Genomic DNA, 21,851 nt, shown 5'->3' on the forward strand with positions numbered 1-21,851 from the left:
GGGCGGGGGGTGCAGTCAGGTGATCTGGCGGGCCGACCAAGATGGCGTCGCGTCCGCGGAGCCTGAGGAGGAAGGTTTACTGGTAACCACGGCGTAGGGGAGGCGGGGGGCTGTCCCCGCAGGCCTCGGGTGAACGCGTGCCTCGGGAAGGGCTATGATCGTACTGGGCTGCGTCTCAGGCGCTCGTTAAAGCCGCAGTCTGCCCGGCCATGGCTCTGAGGGAGCTGAAAGTTTGCCTTCTGGGGGTAAGTTCTCTGCGGCCGGCTCTCCACGGGGCCCCAGCGCGGGCCGGGGGCGGCGGGAGGAAGGGAGGGAGACCACTGAGGGGCTGGCTTGAAAAGCTTTCGCTGGTGGCGGAGAGCTTCGGCGTGAGCCCCAGAGGGGCTGCAAACTCGGGGGTCTTCTCCCCGGAGAAGGGTGGGCCTCGCCCCGCGAGAGCTGCTAGCGCGCCCGGCTGCCTGGCCGCGTCCTCCTGAGGAGAGCGGGCGGCCTGAGGGGCCTTCTCCTCCGCGGCGGGGAGGCGTTCGCTGAGGGAAACTAGCCCTCCTTCTTCTCCCATGTTTTCCTTTAAAAAAAGAAAGGAGAGGAAGCATGAACGTCCAACGTATGCATCCCTCTTCCTTGCAAGCTGGTTGGGGCTTGGAGTTCACAAAATAAATAAATAAAAGCACCTGGAATCAAACTCGTGGGAGAGAGGGAGGGGCCTGAACTTTTTTTTTTTTTGGATGCAACATATGTGGGATTTGAAAGTGCCCTAAATGTCACAGGTGGTGGAGGGAGAAGATACCAAGCAACCTGACGTCAAAATTTTAAAAAATGAAGGCTTGTAAAGCTGTGTCTTGGCACGGTTTGGTCGGAGGGCCTCACTGGATAACCTTGGGTTGAACAGGTGGAGACAACTCCTGTTACTACAACTACAACAATTTAGATATTTCAACAATTTTCTAAATCCTGTGTTGTACGGAGTACAAGTGACAGAATTGTGTTCTGCTTCTAAGTGCCCCCATTGCCCTTCAGCGGGAATAATTACGTGTTTCTGTGCTCTTTGTGTGATGAAGGTATTTCTGTCACATAAGGAGAGTAAGCATCCAGGAAAACTGGTCCTTGAACTCCCAGAACCAGGAACTGCATCAGTGTTTCTCTTAAAAAGACTTGCTCTGCTTATTGAGACTGCAAATGTTGTGAAATACAGAACTGAGATAATAATACACTTTTCTGTGAGAGGAAGACAGCTTGAAAAGATAAACACAAGCATATGTTCTGTACCCAGATTTACTACAATGTTCAGAAGGTTCAAGAAGATGTATGAATGGCATAAAACTTCATTTTCAATGAAGCAGTTCCTCAGGTTGTGTTTTTGCCCTTAAAATTTTAAGGACTGTAAAGCAAAAAATTTGTCTTCACCTGTCTTAATTAAATAACCATTTAAAATGGCCAGCTGCTGTGGAAAACAGAACTGCTAATAGCTTATTGAGTTATTTCACTCCTAAATATGCGTTCTATATTTTAATTTTTTTTTAAACTATGGAGTTGGTGCGAAGACAAATATGACATAATTTTTGTGTTACATTTCCTTTTTTACCATTTGTAGCTCTGTAGAGTTGCATTAGAAACATGTTTCAGGTGTGTCACAAGAAATCTCAAGTCTTTCATTAAGCAGGGTGGGACAGCATTAGTCAGAGGTTGAAATGCATGTGTCACGCTTGTATAATTTAATGTGCTTAATCGGCTTGCAAAGATGGAGTACCATACTCAGTTGCTGTATATTTTACTAAAAGTGGTAGATGGTCTTTCCTTGCTCCTGTACAAATGCAATTTCTGCATGGTTTTGGAAAAAAAGAAAATGTTTGTATAATTAATGATAAGCATGAATGCAGATTTTTATAGTCATTCATATAAACATCTTAAGCTACAGGTTTTTTAAACAAAATTGTTATTGGAAACCTTTTATTTTTTTATTAAATTAATATAATACCTGAAGTATTTATTTCAGTATCTAACTTCTGTAAAAATCTCTGAGGAACATGTTATTCATGCACAGTGTATTGCAAAATTTGAGGACAAAAGAATCATCTGTTTATAGTAACTAATGTGTCTCTCAACTCTTTCTGTTCTTTTTTCAGGACACTGGTGTAGGCAAATCAAGCATCGTGTGGAGATTTGTAGAAGATAGCTTTGATCCCAATATCAACCCAACAATAGGGTAAGAAACTAAAGTAAAGGTGACTTATTCAAGAATAAAACCAAATTACATTAATATATATTTGTACCTCCTGAATAGATCACTTGAGGTTTCTCCATGTGCGGCAGCTCAATATGGTAACAAACATAACTGCAGCCTTAATTAGCTTGTGAGTTACTTTAGGAAATATAGGAGTGCACTCCTGTAGTTTGCATTTTTTTTGTGTAAGATCTGGTCCTATTTTGTATATTGTTAATCTAAGCTAACAACGTCCTGGTAGGAGTCTTGGGTTATTAATAAATTGCACTGTAGATGCTTCTGTTAAAATAACATTTTTTTCTCATGCACTACTCTTAAATTTCCAAGTTGTTATGCAACTACATGATTTTTCTTTTAAGAGTCAAGTACAATAACAAGTCTCCTAGGTTTTTGAGTGTAGTTAACATACTAATTCAGCTTGTAGCTCCCTTCGTTAATTAGTTCTAACGTTATACATCTATATGCAATACACACACAAGTAGCTGATGAAATTGTTAATGCAATTGGTCTCACAGGTAAGGATATTGGAAAGTTGAGCCTCAGAGTAGCAATGTTACCAAGCTCAAATCTTCAAATGGATAAAAGGGCAAGCATCAGGAATTCTTGGAGTGGTTGGATCTTTTTATTTCTTTTTCTGTCTTTTTTGTTTTGCAAGGGTCTTATGGGCTGCTTTGCTCAGAAACAATTCTTTACTTACAGGACATGACTTCACTTGGTGCTGAGAAGTGTGAGTGGGGGTGTCAGTGCAACTTCCTGTCTCAGGTGTCATGCCGGGCTCTACTACAGCTTTGACCAAAAGAGATCCTGCTGATAAAGATCAGCTGTGACTCATCCTGTCCTAAAAAATGTGGTTTCCATGATATGTCTCTTCCCCCCTTCTTTTTTTCAGAGTACATACTGGTACTGAAGTATAAGATATGCTGTCAGAAGTACGCTTTTGTTTAAATTTCCCTGTAAACAAAAGTAGCCTTTGGAAAGAACTTCATCAAATCTTGTCTTCCTTCCAAAAGTTAGCTTCTCTTATCTGGTAGTCTTCTGACTGTGCAGTGTGTGGGTTGATTTCTTTTTTTTCTTTTTACTCCTCCCTCCAACATAGCATCTATCTGAAGGCAGAAACCCAAAGAGATCACATCCATGTCTTCCCAGGGGAATGTCTGTCACAGATACTATATAGTCAGGTGCTGTTAGAAGATGCTAGCCATTCTGGTAGTGAGGCTAATGTGTAGAATAAAATTTGTTTCATGGGCCTAATGACAGTACTGGGACACTTTACTGGTATACGAGTATACTTTCTTGAAGTGACAGCCTAAAACTATTTTTTCACAGTCTTTAACAAAATCATTCATTAGTCTGAGGACCTGGTATCTTGGTAGTTTGCTATAGTAGTTTAAATGAATCAAAACTTCCCAAATGCGGGGATTGTATGAATCTCCAGTAAGATACAGTCCCACAATTTTAAACAAACTCATTTTGAAACTTTTTCTACATCTTGTTTTTATTTCCTAATTGAGACTAGGAGGTGGGAAGAACAAAGCAAGGATTAGAGAGGAGTTTTGAGCATCTTACAAAACTAAAGATGAGAATGTTCATACGTTTACTCCTGGGTTTGAGTTAATGAGATACAATTTTGTTTCCTGTCCTGTTCCCATTCCTCTTAGCAATCTGAGCGATCATACTTTGTTGTCATGAATGTTCATCATTCAGGTTCAAATATGGGCAGATGTAGAAACCCTGTCTTGGAACTTCTGTCCTCAGGATGCTGAGGACACATTCTGCTTTGCCTGACCAGCACGTATCTCTAGGTACTGTAGAATATCTAGTCTTTCATCACAGCATCAAAAAGGAGTTACGAATGAGTATAGAACTATTTTCAGGTGCATCTTGTTCATATAGTTCTATTACTTACTTGGCTGGGAAAAGCAGCTAGAAAATTTAGTAGGGATAATGCCTGTTTTCTTACTAGAAGATGTCGAACATAGCTCTAGTTTGGAGACTTTCGTTGACCCAAAAGTGGTTTGTCTTTGAGCTCTTTGGTGGGTTTTGGGTTGTTTTTTTTTTTTTTTTTTTATGTAATCGACATCTTTCACAATGAAAGCTTCTACTTTCAAAGAATTTGAAGAAGCATTTAACCTCTGTTGTCAGCTACCATCTGGGATGTTTAGTTGTGATGTGAAATAGAACAACACAGCTGTTCAGTTCAAGTTGACTTACAGGAATGTCTTGGTTTATAGAACCAAGTAAGATAATTTTCAGCAGGAATCTGTGATTTAGGAAATTGTTTCCATATCGGCCAGAGAATTCAGAATTGATGCTTAATTTGCAGCAGTGTTAAGGAAGTGGAAGTCTTTGTTGTGCTTTACAACAGAAACTCCTATCAGTTTATTTTCTGTTACTCATTGCTAAAATACATCATCTAGTTAACTGTGTTGAAATGCATTGCAGTTGGACTCTTTCTTTTTAGGGATGTTGCAACCTTATGTTTGGCTTCTTAAAAGTAATCAGCTTTGGAGATGGGCATACTGTTTGGCAAATCGTCTGAGCTTAAGGAATGGGGAGAAGGTTACCTCCTAACAGTTCAAAGCATTGTGTGATTGCTCCCTTTCCTTTTTTAAAATGTAGATAGCTGGTTTTTGTCCTCCTATAATGTTGAAACGTGTCCAAAGACTCCAGTTATATTAACTACAGAAGTGTCATGGGCATTGTGAAAGTCTATGCCTTGGTGGTACTTAAGATCCAAGATGAACTGAAGTTGAATCTTGGACTCAGGTATTTAATGTTGTTGATCATGCTGAAAGACTCTTGCTTTCTGATTCTGAATCTACAGCAAGCTTTAGTGTACTGTAAGAAGCTTCAATACAGGCCACCTCTAGGATCCTATCCTGAATCCTGTCCAAAACTGACAGTAGAACAAGTTTGGAAGTCTGTAGTATTTTCAACTGACGGGGACTAAGCATACAAAAGATATTCAAGATCGTAACATACAATGTCATATGCTTAAAATAATGATGGCACCTATAGTTCCTCTTCTACAAGGATTTGAATTCACTGCGGGGCTTTTCTAGTAAAAAATGTGCCTACACATAATAGATACAGCAAAAAACTCCCTCTTGCAGATTAGGTCTCTGGATTCCTGTTCCTTGTGGGAAGTACACTGATTCATGAAAGAAGATAAAATAAAGCACAAAAGTATTTTTGTAATGTTTTGCAATATTTTAGTGTGAAACATCTAAAGTTGGGGGCAGGGGAGGCAGCTGGAGCATAGGAAGAAAGTTTATCTTCTAGAAGTGCAAGAACGTCTGCAGACTGAAATGTGTAATGACAGGTAGGATTTGGGAGCTGTACAGACAACAAACAAAAAGTTACTCATTGATTTCTATGTCTTCTTAATACCTACCAATAGTGATAACAATCTCCCATATTTTATTCCCAAGTATGGGCTTTACTGCTTTTATCTGAATGTTAGTACAGGGATAGAAAAAGCTGATACAAAAGGAGAGGATTTGATCTCCTCCCTTCCGGAAGTTTCCAATATACACTTGAATGATTTGGTGTGATGATTCCTCCATTTAGGAAGAATGTTGTTAAAAAGGCTGACATTCCTGATTATTTTTGGTCATACATCCTTTTATTAAAAGCTTATCAACAATAAAAGGTTATAATTTGCATTAGTGTTACTTCTGTTTTGATAGTTGAATTTCATCCTCTGAAAGGAAATTTCATCCTCTGAGATCTTTTACCTTGTAAATTTCAGCCTTTATGCATGAAAATCTTCATTATTTCTGTGTGTGTGTAAAACGCTTTTATTGGAATGTAAACCATTTTAAAAGTTCTTAGTAGTAGTGTTCTAAGAATGTATATTCTGAAAAGCATAAGCTGTAATGTTTTTCCAGAGCTTCATTTATGACCAAGACTGTACAGTATCAAAATGAGCTGCATAAATTCCTAATTTGGGATACAGCTGGACAGGAGCGGGTAAGTAGAATCAATATCTGTGGTGATAGTTTTGGCTAGAGTTCGTGCTGCTTTTCAACCTTGCCCTTGAAAGTCACAGTGTGATCTGGTTTTACAAACATGTATTAGAATGTTTGTTTCTATGCAGGTTTCTATCAAGATATGGGTGCTGTAAATATGTTTTTATTATCATAGTTAAAGTACAAAGTTAAGGATGATTACCCAAGAAGAGGAGCTTATAAAACAAAAGACTGGGTTTAGATGCGTTGAAAGGGAGTGCCATTTCAAAAGAAAACAAGGTCGGGGAGGGGGAAGCCCCCAGCTGTCTCTAGTACTGTTTCTACTTGAGTTTTAAATGTTCAACTGCAGTATTTGCAGCCAGTACAACTGGCAACGTGAGAATCAAAGTTAAATGAATAATCGTATTTCATAGTACAAGTAAGGCCCTGATTATGGAAAAATATACAACGGCTAATACATTCTGTTAGCTTCAGTGTTACGATTATTAATGTGAGTAGGATGTGGGTTTAGGCTTTCAAAAGCAGCATTTCAAGCAGTGTTATGGGTGTTAACTGATCTTTAATTATTTTGTAAAGTTTTACTTCTCAAATCTGGTAGTGTTAGCCATGTCAAGAAATCTTTGAAATCTAAATTTAAATTTGGTAGTCTGGGGTTTTGTTCTCTGCAGCATGCATGGTTCTGAGGGGAGGTAACAAAAGCTTTCAAGAAAATTATTAGTAAAATGAAATCACAATTTGCATGATTTTTACTTAGAATTTAAAAGGAAAGCTTTGCTAGTTATCTTGCTTGTTTATGGATGGCTAGTAACAGTTGTAGAAATTACAGCAGCTGTATTAACAGTGCTTATTCTTGCAGTTTCTTGACTGTTAACTACTGGTAGCTGTCAGTTATTCATGATGAGTTTATTTAGGATGTGAGTTAACTGTAACAAAGGTAGACACCAGAGCTGTCCCCAGTAAGGGTCAGATTGATCAGGTTGGTTTATTACTTCAGGATAATGACTGGCAAAGGCAACTGTACTATTTGTCAGGATTGGCTCGAGAAACAAAGAGCCCAAGGAAAAAAAACCAATCCCCTACCCCCCCCCCCCCCCAAAAAAAAAAAAAAAAGACCCACCAATCAACAAAACCAAAGAACAAAACAAAACAAAAAAAAAAAAACACTAAACAAAAAATCCCCAAACCTTTGAAAAGGCTCAGTCATCCCTGTTGAGGGTCACTTGACTTTTTGGACTCCTGGTGGAACTGACTTGCTAGCTTTTCAGCTTGAGAACAGCCTTGATGGCTAGAAGGTAACTTGAGTATTTGTATTGCATTTCAGTGTTCTAGATTTTGAGTGACAATTTATTTCCTTCCAGCAGCAACATATAAAGCAATCTTACATTGTCAGGGATGTGTCCCAGTGATATGTCAAATAGAATCCATGTTATCAGAAATATCAGAGTCCTTCCATTACTAGCAGTCAGTCAGCATTTGCTGTAAATAGTTTGTCTTAAGTGAACATCCTAGTCTATTCTGAAATGTTAATGCTGGAGTATGAGTCTTCTGAGAGGTAGAGTATGAATTTTAAGAGATTGGTACTCTTAAATGGAAAGCTTTATAAACATACATGCTGCAATTTGGCAGGAAACGTCCATTACACGTTAGCATTCCATGCTCTTCACTTCAGCTGTGTTTGCAGGCAATGGCAGAACACTGTAATTTGGATTCAGAACACTATACAATCTGAGGAAGCATCTCTGTACATGACTAGCATGTTCCTTGTCGTCCTGGTTTTGGACTTTGAGGAATACCTCTTTAATTTTCTTCCATAAAGTTACGTGGTATCTTTATTGAAATTGAAAAAGGAAAAATGTCTTACCTGGGCTCTGATCCAGGAGCTGTGATACCTGTGAAGCTTATGTTCCACACCTGAGAGAAGTCACTGTGAGGCTCCAACATATCCAAGGAAACCAGTGAAATGGAAACAAGGCTATTTACTTTGAAATGGTGCCAGTATCTTCATAGATATATTTTTTTTTCCCTCCAAAGCAGAACACCACTGTCACTTACTGCTAGTCACAAATGGTCTGCATACCTACCTGCCTTGCCCTGAAATCTGTGGCACAATTTTTTGGTCATGCAACTCATCTGACAATGAGTTATGAAAGGGATCCCCTCCATGGTGGGTGAACACCAAACAATGTCCACGTTTCAAATACCAAAAACATCCACACCATTCTTGGAACTTAAAATGTCTCTGCTGAGCTATGATGTGTAATGCACAGAATTCATAGTCCTGGCTTCTTGAGGAGCATTTGCTATTTTCCACCTCCAAAGCCCAGCAGTGAATAGTTCTGCACTACACTGGGCAATCCACTTGATCTAAATGGCTTTGGGGAGTGGCTGGCTAGTTTTGTTCTGAAAGTGGAACCCTGCACTAATTCATTTCACAACAGCTCATTTCCCTACACACACACCCCACATCACACAACCCCCTTTCATCTACACTGAGTAAAGTTGATAGGAGATTACTTATAGCAATTGGGATTTTGCCTTCTTAACAATTTTGAGTTTCTCTGGATAATTACATTATGTCATCTTAATTCTGCCAAAACACAAATTGGAGGCTGGAGGGCAAGCTGAAGTCTTTGAAAAAATAGCAAAAGGAAAATTCAGTGTTTCTGGTAACATCTGCTTTGTTACTGTATTTTATCTGCTGACTGCTCTTAGGTGGAAAAAAGTATCTAAGTGTTAGCAGGCAGGAAATGAGAGTAATACAAAATCAGCAAGTGAAAGTTGGTTTATTCCCAATGTAAATAGTCAAATAATCAAAAAGCCAGGTTGCAACCAGCCCAAGTGGTGGTTTACCAAATATGTTTCCCTTTACATTTTAGTACTTAGGAGGAAGAGAGGGATTATGTCCCATCATGAACTGAATGCCTGCCCATGTTTCCCTTTCCCACTATTAAATATTTTTATATTCTGACCTTTGTGTTCAAAATCCTGTTTTCAAAACAGAATTTGAGAGCCAAATGTAGATGGTCTGGAATTCTGCTTTATAGCAAGATTTTTATGATTTTATAATAATGCTCACAGTTGAACTGTACTAAGCAAAAGGAAATTGGTGTTTTATTAGAACCAAATAAGCCTTTGTGAAAAACTTTATTCTAGTCATGATTTTCATGCTGACTAATAAGATGCACAAAAGCTTTAAATCACATATGCTGACATTGAAGCAGTACATGCAGTTTACTCTGCGCTTTGACTGAGAGTTTTGGTTCCTAGATTAGTTGTCTCGTTGTTTTTAAATCAACAGAATGTCTCACTTTTTAAGAATGCTTGACTGACTGATATTTTTGATGCAACTTAATTGTGTACTGTCACTTTTTTCAGTCCTGGATTCGTAACACTCTGCCCATGCAAAGGTACAGGTCTGGTTTATACCCTGGGTTATTAACCCACTATCAACCAAATATGCCTGCTGTCGATTTAATTCTGAAGATTAGAATAAAATTACTGTAGCCTTTTACTATCTAACGTGTTCCTTAAAGCTCTGTTTGCAACAGGTCGCATAGTTGAGGGCTTTTGCAGTTTTTAATTTTAAACATGCTTCTAACTTCTGAGGCAAAAAATGTAAGAGAAATCCCTAAAACTGTTAGATTATGAAGAAACCAACATTTCTAGCTTTTAAGAGTGCCATGATGGATCCATGGGGCTAGAGGTTGACACCAGCTTCTGAACGTTTCAGATCAGCAGTAGTATATGCTAGTTTTCTTGGAAGTATTTTTTTTGTCCAAAAGCTTGAGTGTCTTAGAGGAAGAAGTGAGTTCGGTTGCAACTAGTTTTGGTGTTTAAAGTTTAGCATATATCCTGTGGGTTTGTGTCTATGTATAATCTACAGTCTTTTAAATCAGAGATTTTAATCTAGTCAAAATGGGGTCAAGTTTGGCTTCCTGCTTTTTGCAGCAGGTATGTTGCTGATCCCTAAACTATTTATTGATTGGCCTTTGTAAAACAATACTTTCATGGATGTTTATGTACTCTACTGCACATCCTGTCTGTAACTGAAAAGAAAAGTTTTCTGGTAATGTGAATTTTAAAGCTAGTTTTCACTTTATTTGATAATAATAATATGGAAATTATGGAGCTCAGTGGAGGATCAGATTCATTATGTATGGTGTCTGTCTTTCAGTTTCGTGCTTTAGCCCCCATGTATTACAGAGGGTCAGCGGCAGCCATTATAGTGTATGACATCACAAAAGAGGTAAGAAATTTGATCTTGACCCAGAATTACAGTTTCTAGGGTGGTTTTTTTTGTCACAGGCCAGTTCTGACTCTTAATTCCTTCTGTGTTTTTTCTTTTTCTTTTTTTTTTTTTTCTTCACCTTCAGGAAACTTTCTCAACATTAAAGAACTGGGTTAAAGAGCTTCGACAGCATGGACCTCCAAATATTGTTGTAGCTATTGCAGGAAATAAGTGTGATCTTAATGATGTAAGGTAAATAATCATTGGCAGGTTGGAGATTTTCACTTAAGCTCATAGTACTATATATTTTAAGATTTCAGAGCAGGTGAAAGGTATAAAGCAATTTAAACTGTCTTGCACTAGCATTGTATTTTCACAAGTGGTCTGAGCTGTTTCGACTGTCGGAAGATTTGGGAGTCTGCCCTTGGACAGTCTTGCCCACTTCCTCCCCTGTGCTGGTGTGAGTATGTGCGTGATTGGGCAGTAAATCAGACTGTAAAATGGATTCAGATTAAAACTAACCATTTAGAAAAAGGAAAACTGATCCAAGTGTATTTATTTTTCTCACACCATGGACACAGAGGGGAGATAGCCGGTTTGGGAATGAGCAGTTTACAGGGAGACAGGATTACCTTTTCTGGTGGCAGTGCTAAGTTACACAAGCCCAAACTGCCTGTGAAACTACAGTGTAATACAAGATGTTTACCTCACTTTATAAGAAGTATTCCTGTCAGTCTGTAGCACCTCATTTTGGTAGGAAAAACAAGAAGACTGTTGGAAAGCATTGTGTAGGTTTTTCTGACTTGCTTTTTCAGGTGCCTTCATTCCCTGCTTAAATATTGGGGTAGAATTGGCTGTGGCTGAAATAGTTGCAGGGAGCAGGGAAAATTCCTGAGAAACTTTATGAACATAAGGCATGTACTAAAAACAAAAGAAGCACTTTTTGATTGATGTCCTGGTTAAACCAAAATTCAGAAAGGTGTGTGCGAACTTCTTGGTTTTTGATTTCATTGGAAAAGGCACCACAGCTGGTGTCTTAAAGGATGGTTATGTATTTAAAGGACCACTACAAAGTTGGCTCTTAGTATAGTTGTACAAATTTTTAATATATAGCAGTTATCTAGTGAGCTCTAATAACTCGTTAGAAGTAGCACATCTCTTGAAGGAAATACGGCATAAAGTTACAAAGTTACGGCATAGAGGACAAATATAAAGTATGCAGTACTGAGTTTCAATGCTTGTTTCTTGGTGCTTAGGTGGTATCATAAATTATGTAAACATTACTGTTCAAGGTAATGAGCAAAATTCCTTGTACTTTATAGTCAGAGGCAATATTTGAGTCACTGATCGAAGTCTGTGCTTTTGATATCCTAAAGTCTCTTGTTACTGCAAGTAGCCTATGTTTTTTAGAAATTGTATGTAAATTGATACAAGTCTAGTCCGGTCCTCTCTCCACCTGTTTGGATTTTTCATGTTGTTTAAGGAAACAAACTTAATTATCAACTTAACTACTTAGGGATGCAGAGTAACTTTTTCACTTCTCAGCTCTGTTGTGTGCTCAGTCTAAATATGTTCCTGTTTATAGCTATGTCGCCATGCTTCATGTAATGTATAAGGTATACTAATGATCTGTGCAGCGTTGTGAGATACTTGACTTTGTAAACAGCTGGATTAGTGCAACTAATGCTTTAGAATCTTCTCAGTACATCTAAAACTGCTGTGTGTGTGAAGAATAAAGCACCCTATAATGATTGACTGCAGACCTATACTTAGAGCACTCAAGAAACAAACTCCACACTAATGTTGTCAGATAGATTAAAGCCTTGTTTAGTTTAATTGTGCTTCAGTGATGCTCATACTTCAAGGCAGGGAGGCAGCATAGAGTAAAGAATGAGCATCAATCTCAGGATGGGGGAGCACTGTGATGCCAAAAAGTAAAATAAAAATACTCATTTAATAAGATACTTAAAAGCTTAACCTATCCCTTAAGATTTTGAATAATAGGATATTTTTGCATTCACAGTTTTTTCTTTGCTTTGTTTTTCCAGAGAAGTCATGGAAAAAGATGCTAAAGACTATGCAGATTCCATTCATGCAATATTTGTAGAGACAAGTGCGAAAAATGCAATAAACATTAATGAACTCTTTATAGAAATTAGTAAGTATTTAAACAGTTACTGTGCTTCCTTCTGAAAGAAGTTCAAGTAGAGATTTGATTACTGTATTATTTTTTGTGCTATTAAGGTGAGACTATACCGACTTGAATTTGTTATAATTGGACATGAATACAAACTGCAAAACAAGCTATATAAAATTTCAGTCATCTAGTGACCTCTTAATATTCCTTCTAGAGATTTTAAGCTTACTGTGATGCTGTTGGATAAATAGCAAGCAAATGACTCATTTCAGAAGTCGGTGTCATCTTACTGTATTTGTTATTGAGTGTTGCAGTTGGTACTTCCAAGGTTATGGAAGGGGAAGGAAATGGCATGAGGAAGATCCAAACTTTACACAGCTGAGAAAAAGAATGAAGTCTAAAACAGTCTATTTCCAAAAATACAACAAATCATAAATGAAAGATTGCTGCATGGGAAACAGCAACTATTGTGTGTAGATTTTTTTTTCCACAAGTATTTTTGTGATACCCTGGGTGTTTGCTTTTTTTAATTAAATTGCAAATCTTTTCTGTCTCATTCGTGGCAGGAATGAAAATGACAATTTTTTCTGTGAATGAAAAGCAGACAGTATTCCAAAGTGAATTCCATGCAGTATTATTTACAGGATATGTTCAGGCAGCAGCACCAATGTGCAGGTTATGTCAGCCTCTTTGTGAAAAGGGGACAAACGGCAATCCATTCCTCTTGTGTGTATGTGCACTGCGCTTGAGCTTTGGAAAGCTACAGAAATGTTAGACTTGAGAAAAAGATATTCAGCTGCTTATAAGGACCCTATATTGAAGCTGATGTTAGATGTGCTGTAGATCAGCTTCCTGATTTACTGACTTAATAGTTGCTCTCTGAAGTTGATCTTGAATAAGCTGTGGGGGAACAAAAATCATAAATCCTCCTCAGAAAAGAATACCTGACTAGGAATAGTCAATTTAAAAGTCTGATTAGATGACTAAAGCAGCTATCTTTACAAGCACTTATGTGCTAAGCCTGATGCAGGTGATCTGCTGTGGAAATAAAGGTCAAGATGGTAGTTCTCAGTGAAGATATTCCAGATGGCATTCTGCAGAGTATATTCTCTGGGTGCTTTTATAGTTTAGCTCTCCAAGTCTAGATTAGCCTGAAGCGTAAATGCTGCAAAATTAGCTTAAAACTGCCTCTAGTTGTCTTTTGTGTAACCATACCTCTTACAGACATGGTATAGACCAGGGGTCCTCATACTAGGGCCTGCGGGCCAGATACAGCCCCCCAGGGTCCTCAGTTTGGGCCCCTGTATTTACAGAACCCCCTGCCCCCCCGCCGGGGGTTGGGGGGGAAACCAAGCAGCCACAGATGGCTGCCTGCCACTTCATCTGCGCACCAGACCCCTGTTTAAAAAGTTTGAGGACCCCTGGTATAGACTGTTAACTGCTGTTTGTCTGTTATGCGAGGGTGTCATCACTAATGACGTATAACCAATTGAAGATGCATTTTTGTATATAAAGCATACACTAAATGCTTAGAATTAGTTCCAAGTATAATGTTTACCATATTTTTTTTTCTGCCCTCTTGCAGGTCGCAGAATTCCGTCAACTGACACCAACCCCCTGTCTAGTGGTAAGGGCTTCAAACTTAGAAGACAGCCATCGGTGACAAAGCGCAGCTGCTGTTGACTGATCCCTTAGCAAATCAAACTTGTTTATACAGTAGGTGGTCTTGGAAGTTAATAGTTCACGTTGGGTTTATATTATCAGTCTTAGATCTTTATCTGCCGGTGTTCATACAGCCAAGGTCCCACAAAAATGGACTGGTTCATCTGACATCTGTACACTCGCAGAAGAGACTGCAATTGTAATGTCAGCCTGTTTACTTAGAAAAAGTGTAGTATCTCTTGCATTCAAAGGGAATCCATCATCACTTTTTTGGCCTTGCTTGACAGGAAGGTGACTATATGGATGGTAGAACTGAAATGTTTAATAGTTTTGTAATCAAGAGTTTTGGGGGGGTTTTTTGTAAAAAAGGGAAATGAGCACTTTGTGGGACTTAAGGGTGGGAGGAGTCTGGAAGTAAGATGTCATTTCTTCCTTTTCTTCAGTGAGCCTTATTTTAAATTTCATTGTAGCTAATCCAAAGTATGATAGGACAGTTGATGTGAGGTGGCTACAGAATAAGCAACTGAAGACAAATAATAGGCAAATCAGTCCATCCAGTCCCCAAATCCCATTTGCACTTTTTATTTAAAGATGATATGCGCTGGGGGTGGGGACACAAGCAACAGATTTTAAATCACAGACAATCTTTTTTTCATGCTGACTTTAATCACTTTAAGGCAAACTGATATGCTTATAGGCATCTTTTTGTTCCTACAAGTATTTTAATACTGAGATGTTGGTTGAAGAAAACTTAGTTGTAGTTCTGACTAAGTGGTTACTGACTAGAAACAGTTGCTGTAAACAGGTGATGCCAGTGGTTCTGGTAAGACCTAAAAGTTTTTGGGGAAAGCTTTTAATTGCTTGGCATATGTAAAGTGTTCATATTATATTTATGAGAGCAGTGTTTAAAGTACTATAAATTATGTAAAAACAGTAAAAAATAATGCAATCTTATACACTCCTTCCGTTCCACACCTGTGGATATACTTGGGGGGAATCTCCATCAGGTTGTGGTTTTTTTTTTCCTGTATTGTAGGTACTGTCACTGTGAGTTCATCCAGAGGCAGGCTGCAATTCTTTCTCTTTCAATAACATTTGCAAGGGCCAATAGAGAATGCTGTTGGTGCAGCATGAGGACTGTCTGTTAAACAAGTTTTCATCTGTGGTCCACCGGGTCTTTCCTGTCTTGGGCACAAAAATACAAATAGGAAGTAACCTTAAGACATGGTAATGTAGATCATTACCTCTTGGTTCCTGGGCTTTTTCATCTCTGAGGGTTTTTAGCAGATCAGTGTTTAGCTTATTCTGTATTGCGTTTAGTACGCTTTCAATTAAGCTATAGGTTGACCATACCCATTTGTGCTATCTTATTTATTTTTACTTTTTTGTTTCCTACCAGCACTAGTGAGAGACTTTATACTTTTGAAGAAAAAGAGCTTAATAGACTTCAGTATATATTAAAATGTTGTTCAGCTTTAGTATCAAAATGAGGTCACATTGATGATGCTTATTCTTTCTTTGTAATCTGGTTTTCTATCATCTCAAGTATTTTCTCTGAAGGAAAGGTAGAAAAGTTTGTAAGAAATGAAAGGACAGATTAGGATGTATTAGTGAAAATTGTTGTAGAGCTATTCTGGAGCAAAACAGGTGAACTATAACAGTGAGATTTTGGATGGGTCAGTATGTGTTAATGAAATTTGGTGACTACATTTTTATCACACCTTTTACTTACCCTGCATTGTCAGTTATGCCGCCTTTCCTGCAGTTGTACAGGCGACATGCTTATAAAGAGCCCAAGTAGTACATCATCAAATGAAGGCTTTTTGAAGCCCCTTTGAAACATTGGTCCTTAAGAAGACATCTAATAGTAGAGACAGATTTGTGTTTGGTGTTCAGCCTGATGTATAATATATTTTTTTATCTATCACTCAAAGCAAATAACTTATGAACAGAAAACTTATGCACTCCTCCAAAATGCTTAATGGAAATACAGCCAATAAAGAAAGAACAGAGTAAACTTGCTCTTGGGCATATTTTTAATTAAAAAAAATGCAGGTTGGCAATTAAATATAGAACTTTCACAGTGGCAATCATTGAAATCCCTAATTTCTTCGAAATAGCGCAATTCTTACTCCTGCCAAATTTTTTAAAAAATAAATTGTGTGGGTATCTAATTCAACTGATTTTTAAAGCATTTTGTGTTCACAGTGGTTCAGAAGTCTATTCTATACTAAGATGCTGGGCACTGTAGTATCTTAACTGTGATACAGAAACTACTGCTTTTATTAAAGTTGGTTAGTAATAAATCTGGGAATTCTTCAACTGAGAAAGATCATAGTAGGAGAAGGAAAGTCTCAGATATCAGGAATATCTTTCATGTAGATTAGTAGGAAAAAGGAATGTCAGACTTTCTAAATTATTGTTATTGCCTGTTAGCATGTGGTGAAAATGGAGTTTAAATCTGTTTTTCAGTGAGATAATAAAAATGGTTTAATAGTATTTATCCAACATTCATTGAAAAGAAAACATTGGACTCCAGGCAAGGCTGAGAGCTAGGATAGTATTGAGGTGGTTGTAGTTCTCTTCAGGCAGGGGAGAGATACATATATCCTAGCAAATCTTTATGAATGGCTTTCTGATCTTTCTTCACTTATTTGCTATACACCAAAATTAGACTTTAAAAACAAACAAAAAAAAACCCACACCAAAACTTTATAAAAAAGCAGCAACAATCTGGCCCTTCTCAAATGTAGCTGAGTCTTAGTGCCTCAAACTCCTTATAGTTTGTTAACCAGTCTGAGTGGAATGCCAGCATGCTTCATGTCCTTTTTTTCAGTTCTGGTCTTGAATTACTGCAGTTAATGAAAACATGGAAATAGCCAGTGTTTCAGATTGTCCAAACTGCAAACACTGAAGTGAGGCTGCTTTTTAACCTGTGCCTATTTAAAATAACAGACTGTTGATGGCAAGTTCTTTTGAGCCAAGGTAACTGTTTATTGATCACTTGGCCCTAGCTGAAAGCTCGAATGCAATCTTCCCTGGATGAGATGCACATGTTCATTGTTTGACTTTTGTTGGAGAAAAATTGTTTCTTCTGTATTAATTTGTTAGGCCATCTGCTTTCATCTTGCACTAGGCTTGCTGGAATTGGTTATTTTTTGTTCTAACGTAGCTTCTCTATTTGGAGATGCATTGGCCTTTGTTTGGAGTGCTGATTATCAGCCATTCCAGCTAAATTTTTAATAACTTTTCTGTTAAGAAATTGTTGGAAAAGCTGAGGACTGAAGTTTCATTCCACTAATGTTTTTCTGTTAAATGAATAGAGCTCGTCATAGAGACCAGGCTTTCAGATACTCTTGGAGGGAATTAATTGTTGCACAACAAGTTTGGAAGGGTAAAGTATCATGTACATAAAAATATAACAAGGCACATATCGCATTCATTGATCCCGAACATTTTTTAACTGGCAAAATACAACTACTTTATCTTCTAAATGCCACCAGTTCTTTCCCATGAAAGTTACAGATTTGTAGAAAAATGACATTTGATAAATGCTTAGTTCTTAAGCTTTGGAGCAACTTAAATGTGCTCCCCGAGTTTTGGAGGATGTCTTCATCTGATCCTTTAAATTACAGCAGTCTCTTAGCTGACTTGCCAGGCTCTTAATCTGTGCTCTAGGTAGTTTTGTAGTATATTTTATATACATGCTGAAAACTGGTGTACTAAATGCCTAAGTAGGTGAAATCTGGAAGCTTGTTTCATAACAGAAGCATCTAGTGGTCAAACTACTGAAAATTGTTATAGGTGCTTTGAAAAATTCTAAGATAATTCTAACAACTTTTGCCATTGTCAGGAAGGTAAAGACTTTGTTTACATTATTAGATACATGTTGAAACAAGCCAAATCATTGCACTTCAAATCCCTACTGACATGAGTGAGACCCTTTCTTTAAGTGTTACAGGATCAGACAGTTAATAGTTTAGAGGGGCATTTGTTGGTGTACGCAATACCAATTTAATGCTACCAGCCTGCTAAAGAGAGATTATTTACATGCTTGGGAAGAGAGTAAGAAGAGAGCAGACTGCCTGCTTATTGATTTGGAAGTCTAATCCTTTAACCTGGTTGATAGATACGGCATTCATTGGGAGCTGTTTGCATTCATGGTAAAAGCTTCATTTTAGTGACCAAAAAAAAAAAAAAAACAGGCTGAATATCTTGAATGGTTTAAAAGCTGACCTCAACGAGATTTTTGTTAGACTGTTGATGTTAAATTATCCCTTAACATTACTGTTAATTTCCAGTATAACATATTGAGTATTAGTTGGAAAAGGAAGCTTTAGCAGTGATGTTTGAATGCGTTTCTTGTGAAACAGTCTTTAGTGTTTATTAAGGATGGTGTCTATTTGTAGTGTGCTATGTCAGCAATCTGCAAAGACTATCTTGGGAATTGATTTACAGGACAGAAGCTGTCTGAATGGTGTAGCTAGTCACCCTGTAGCAAACCTCACTTACAAGCAGCAATAGCTACATAAAGTAAAAAAAAAAATCATCTCAAATGTGAGGAGAACCTGAATAATTGAGACTTCAACTTCTACACTGCCTATTCATTTTCTAAAAAGCTTCGTATATTTCTCTTTAAACCTCTAAAAAGAGAGGCTGGTGTGATCATGGATAAGGGAGGACAAACTTTCTTTTTTAGCAGGAAGTTGTTTTACAGTGACCTGAGACTTGTTTGTATGCCACAAGTCAGTTCTTTGAAGCAGGAGAATTGTGTGCATGGAATTAAGCTTCTAAAAGATCTGCACAAAATTCTCTAAAGAAAACTGTTAAAATCTTATGTTCAGATTACATTCCTAGTAATAGATCACAGCCCTAGTAATGGTAGGTGACAGAAGCTTTACTGAAGTAAAATGTTGGTGTGAATTACCAATCTAAGATAGAAATACAGGTTCTAGTATAAGAAAAGTCACGTCAGTTGTCCTTTTCAGGGTTCCAACTTGTCAAAAGAAGTATGCTTGAAACTACAACTTTGTTTCTCATGCAAGTATTCAGGTGCCAAAACATATTTCCCTAAAATTATTAGGCCTTCTGACACCAGTGGTTGTTTCTGAAAAATTCCTTCTGATATTTTGGAGGTCTTGGAAGTTTGAATGCAAATCTTTTCTTGGTCAGCTAGAATCAAAAATGCATGGCTTGGAAAAAATCAAACTTTATCCATAAAGTGACTCGGATAACAAATCTCTCAAGGGATATAAGACTATCCTGAAACCCAAGAATACTGATGGGCTTAGTCTCTGACATATCAAAATGATCCTAGGGTCAGCTTTTTCCTCCTTTCCCCACCCATTTCCCCCCACCCAACCCTGAATTTTTAACATAGTGTTGTCAGGGTGTACATGCTATAAACAGCTCTTTAAAAATACTTAAAAAATTCTAGTGGCTTAGAGTTATTCGGTGCTTCCTATTTTACATGGAAAATCAAGGCAGTAGGATGATCTGTCCCCCTAAAAATTGGGACAGCATTTGCTGAACTGCTCTCATTCTAGGATAAAGAATTCTTAGAAGAGACAATTTTGCTGTTCCCCTTACATCATCCTGCAAGCTGGGGTTCTTAGATTTTTACTTAAACACTAACAGTGAGTTTTATTCAAATATGTTTTCACATATGTATTATTGAACAAACCAACTGCTACTTCTCTTTTAAATGTTGAAGGATACAGACCACTCATTTTGTCATGCTCATCTGTGTGAGTGTGATACTCCATCCAGCTGTCGCACTTGGATATGCTGTAACTCTGACACCTAGGTAGATTCACTGCTACTATCTTGTCTGGCTTTTACTCATGTTACACTATGTATTTCCTATTAAATCCATTATGTTTTTATGATAATTTGTTCTTTGTTTCCTTATGGGATTTAGCCAAGAATATGTGGTGTCTTTTTTTTTCTCAAAGGTTCTGGAAGTGTCTGTCACAGTGGCAAATATTTGTAAACAAAATGGTAATTCATTGAGTACAGCCTTACTGTTATAAAAACGTAGCAGCTGAGACTTATACCACTACTTTATTATACCACAAAAGGAAGGCTAAAAGCACATTCACCTGGGGAAGCAAATTACTGTAAGGCTGTAGTAACACAATGTAAACTCTACTCTCTTTTAACTTCCTTTTTTTTGTACTTTCTGTTTCTGAATATTTTGTATCCAACATTGAAATTGTGACAGTGAATTGATTTAAGACACAGAAATGGATCGCGTTTCTGTAGGTGTAAGACACTTAAGACCTCCTGGCAATCTTAGCCTCGTACCCCCCTCCTGCCAGCACAATGAAGAAAAAAAAATCATTCTGAAGGCTTCTTCTAAACAAGAAACATTGCATTTGTGTAGTCGGGGCACGAAAGTAACCTGATATGCATATAGCCCTTGCAGTGTAATAAATGTTTGCCTGTAAAATTAAGCATGAAGGTTAACCTTTGTATCAGCAATTCTTGTCCCTCTTAAGAACGTTCTGCCTTTTTTCATTATAGGATTGGGTTAACCTGTTACAAGGGTTGAGAGGTCTGTGCCTTCTTATTATAGTATCTCTTACTAAAACAAACTTAAGCCGCTCAAAGTTACAGAGCATTTGCAGCACTGTAAACTGCACAAATTTACAACCATTGCTTCACTGCATGAAATGTAGTCAGATTACTAGTGATGAAATATTGTAGTGATGAATTCCCAAGCTTATGAATGTTTTGAGATATTTTTTTTTTCATCTTCTCTTGGGCTGGTCCTGAGAGTGTGTACAGGTTTGTCTGTATTGTTGGTTTGTAGATGCTAATGAGGAAAACCAGGCTTTTGTTCTCTCCTTTTTGTTTGAATTGTTACACTCCCATATAGTGCATAGAATGCAAATAAAGAAATGTTGATTTGGCATAATGTAAACAGCCTTTTCAGCCTAAGCATTCATAATAAACTTTTATAGTGTAATAACATGCTAAATCACTACCAGTCTGATGTATTGTGGAAAAAAAAAGGTGTAAACATTTTATTAATAAAAAGCTTTGTTTATATATGTGCTGGGTTTGTTTATAAACACTTCCAAAATTCTCAACATCTTAAACAGTCTCTGTAGCGGTAGAATTATAGAAGGGGAATGTAAGCAATCCCATGGCAGAAATTAATCTAAGTGATGATTTGAATAGCTGTTTTCCAAAAAGTGCTGACTGCTAGTCATTCTGAAACTGAACCTTTTCCCTGGTTTATGTATACACAGACAAAGGCAGAAGACGAACTTGTACAAAGGCGGGATAGGGAAAAGCAGCAGAGAGAATGCAGCTTTTGTGCAACGCTTCCTTTCTTTGCAGCATGATGTCTGAGAAACTGCAGGCCACACACAGTCTTGTAAACCAGTGCAAGGCCTGACAAATTCTACCAGGGTGAGGTTATTGAATATATTGCTTTTACTTTAGACTGCATGAAATGTGAAATTCTTGACTGCTTAGGCCAATTTCCTGTCAATCAAAACTGTAAAGTGCTTTTAATATCTATATAGTGTTGTGGAGGCCTGTTGTGCTGGGAAGGGATCCTTTCTTATTTGTTAATACAGCCAGCTGATTGGTAGCTTGCTTTTCTTTACACCACTGCTTTGG

At 37.7% G+C, this 21,851-nt stretch overlaps 1 protein-coding gene across 1 annotated transcript; it reads left to right on the forward strand.

The window, feature by feature from the left end:
- Positions 1-105: 105 nt before the first annotated feature.
- Positions 106-21,272, forward strand: RAB22A (RAB22A, member RAS oncogene family). The gene is made up of 7 exons (XM_080403971.1): positions 106-245; positions 2,124-2,203; positions 6,112-6,193; positions 10,367-10,438; positions 10,566-10,672; positions 12,469-12,578; positions 14,143-21,272. Exons 1-7 carry the CDS (start codon positions 210-212, stop codon positions 14,238-14,240), a joined length of 585 nt encoding a protein of 194 aa, XP_080260097.1. The 5' UTR covers positions 106-209; the 3' UTR covers positions 14,241-21,272.
- The last annotated feature ends 579 nt before the right edge of the window (positions 21,273-21,851 follow it).

This window comes from Falco punctatus (genome assembly GCF_963210335.1).
Source record: "Falco punctatus genome assembly, chromosome: 10".
NCBI lineage: Eukaryota > Metazoa > Chordata > Aves > Falconiformes > Falconidae > Falco > Falco punctatus.

Coding starts and splice junctions, on each gene's coding strand:
- RAB22A (XM_080403971.1), top strand. CDS start 210: ATGGCTCTGAGGGAGCTGAAAGTTTGCCTTCTGGGG. Junction 6,194..10,366: donor ATACAGCTGGACAGGAGCGG/GTAAGTAGAATC, acceptor TCTGTCTTTCAG/TTTCGTGCTTTAGCCCCCAT. Junction 10,439..10,565: donor TGTATGACATCACAAAAGAG/GTAAGAAATTTG, acceptor CTTCACCTTCAG/GAAACTTTCTCAACATTAAA.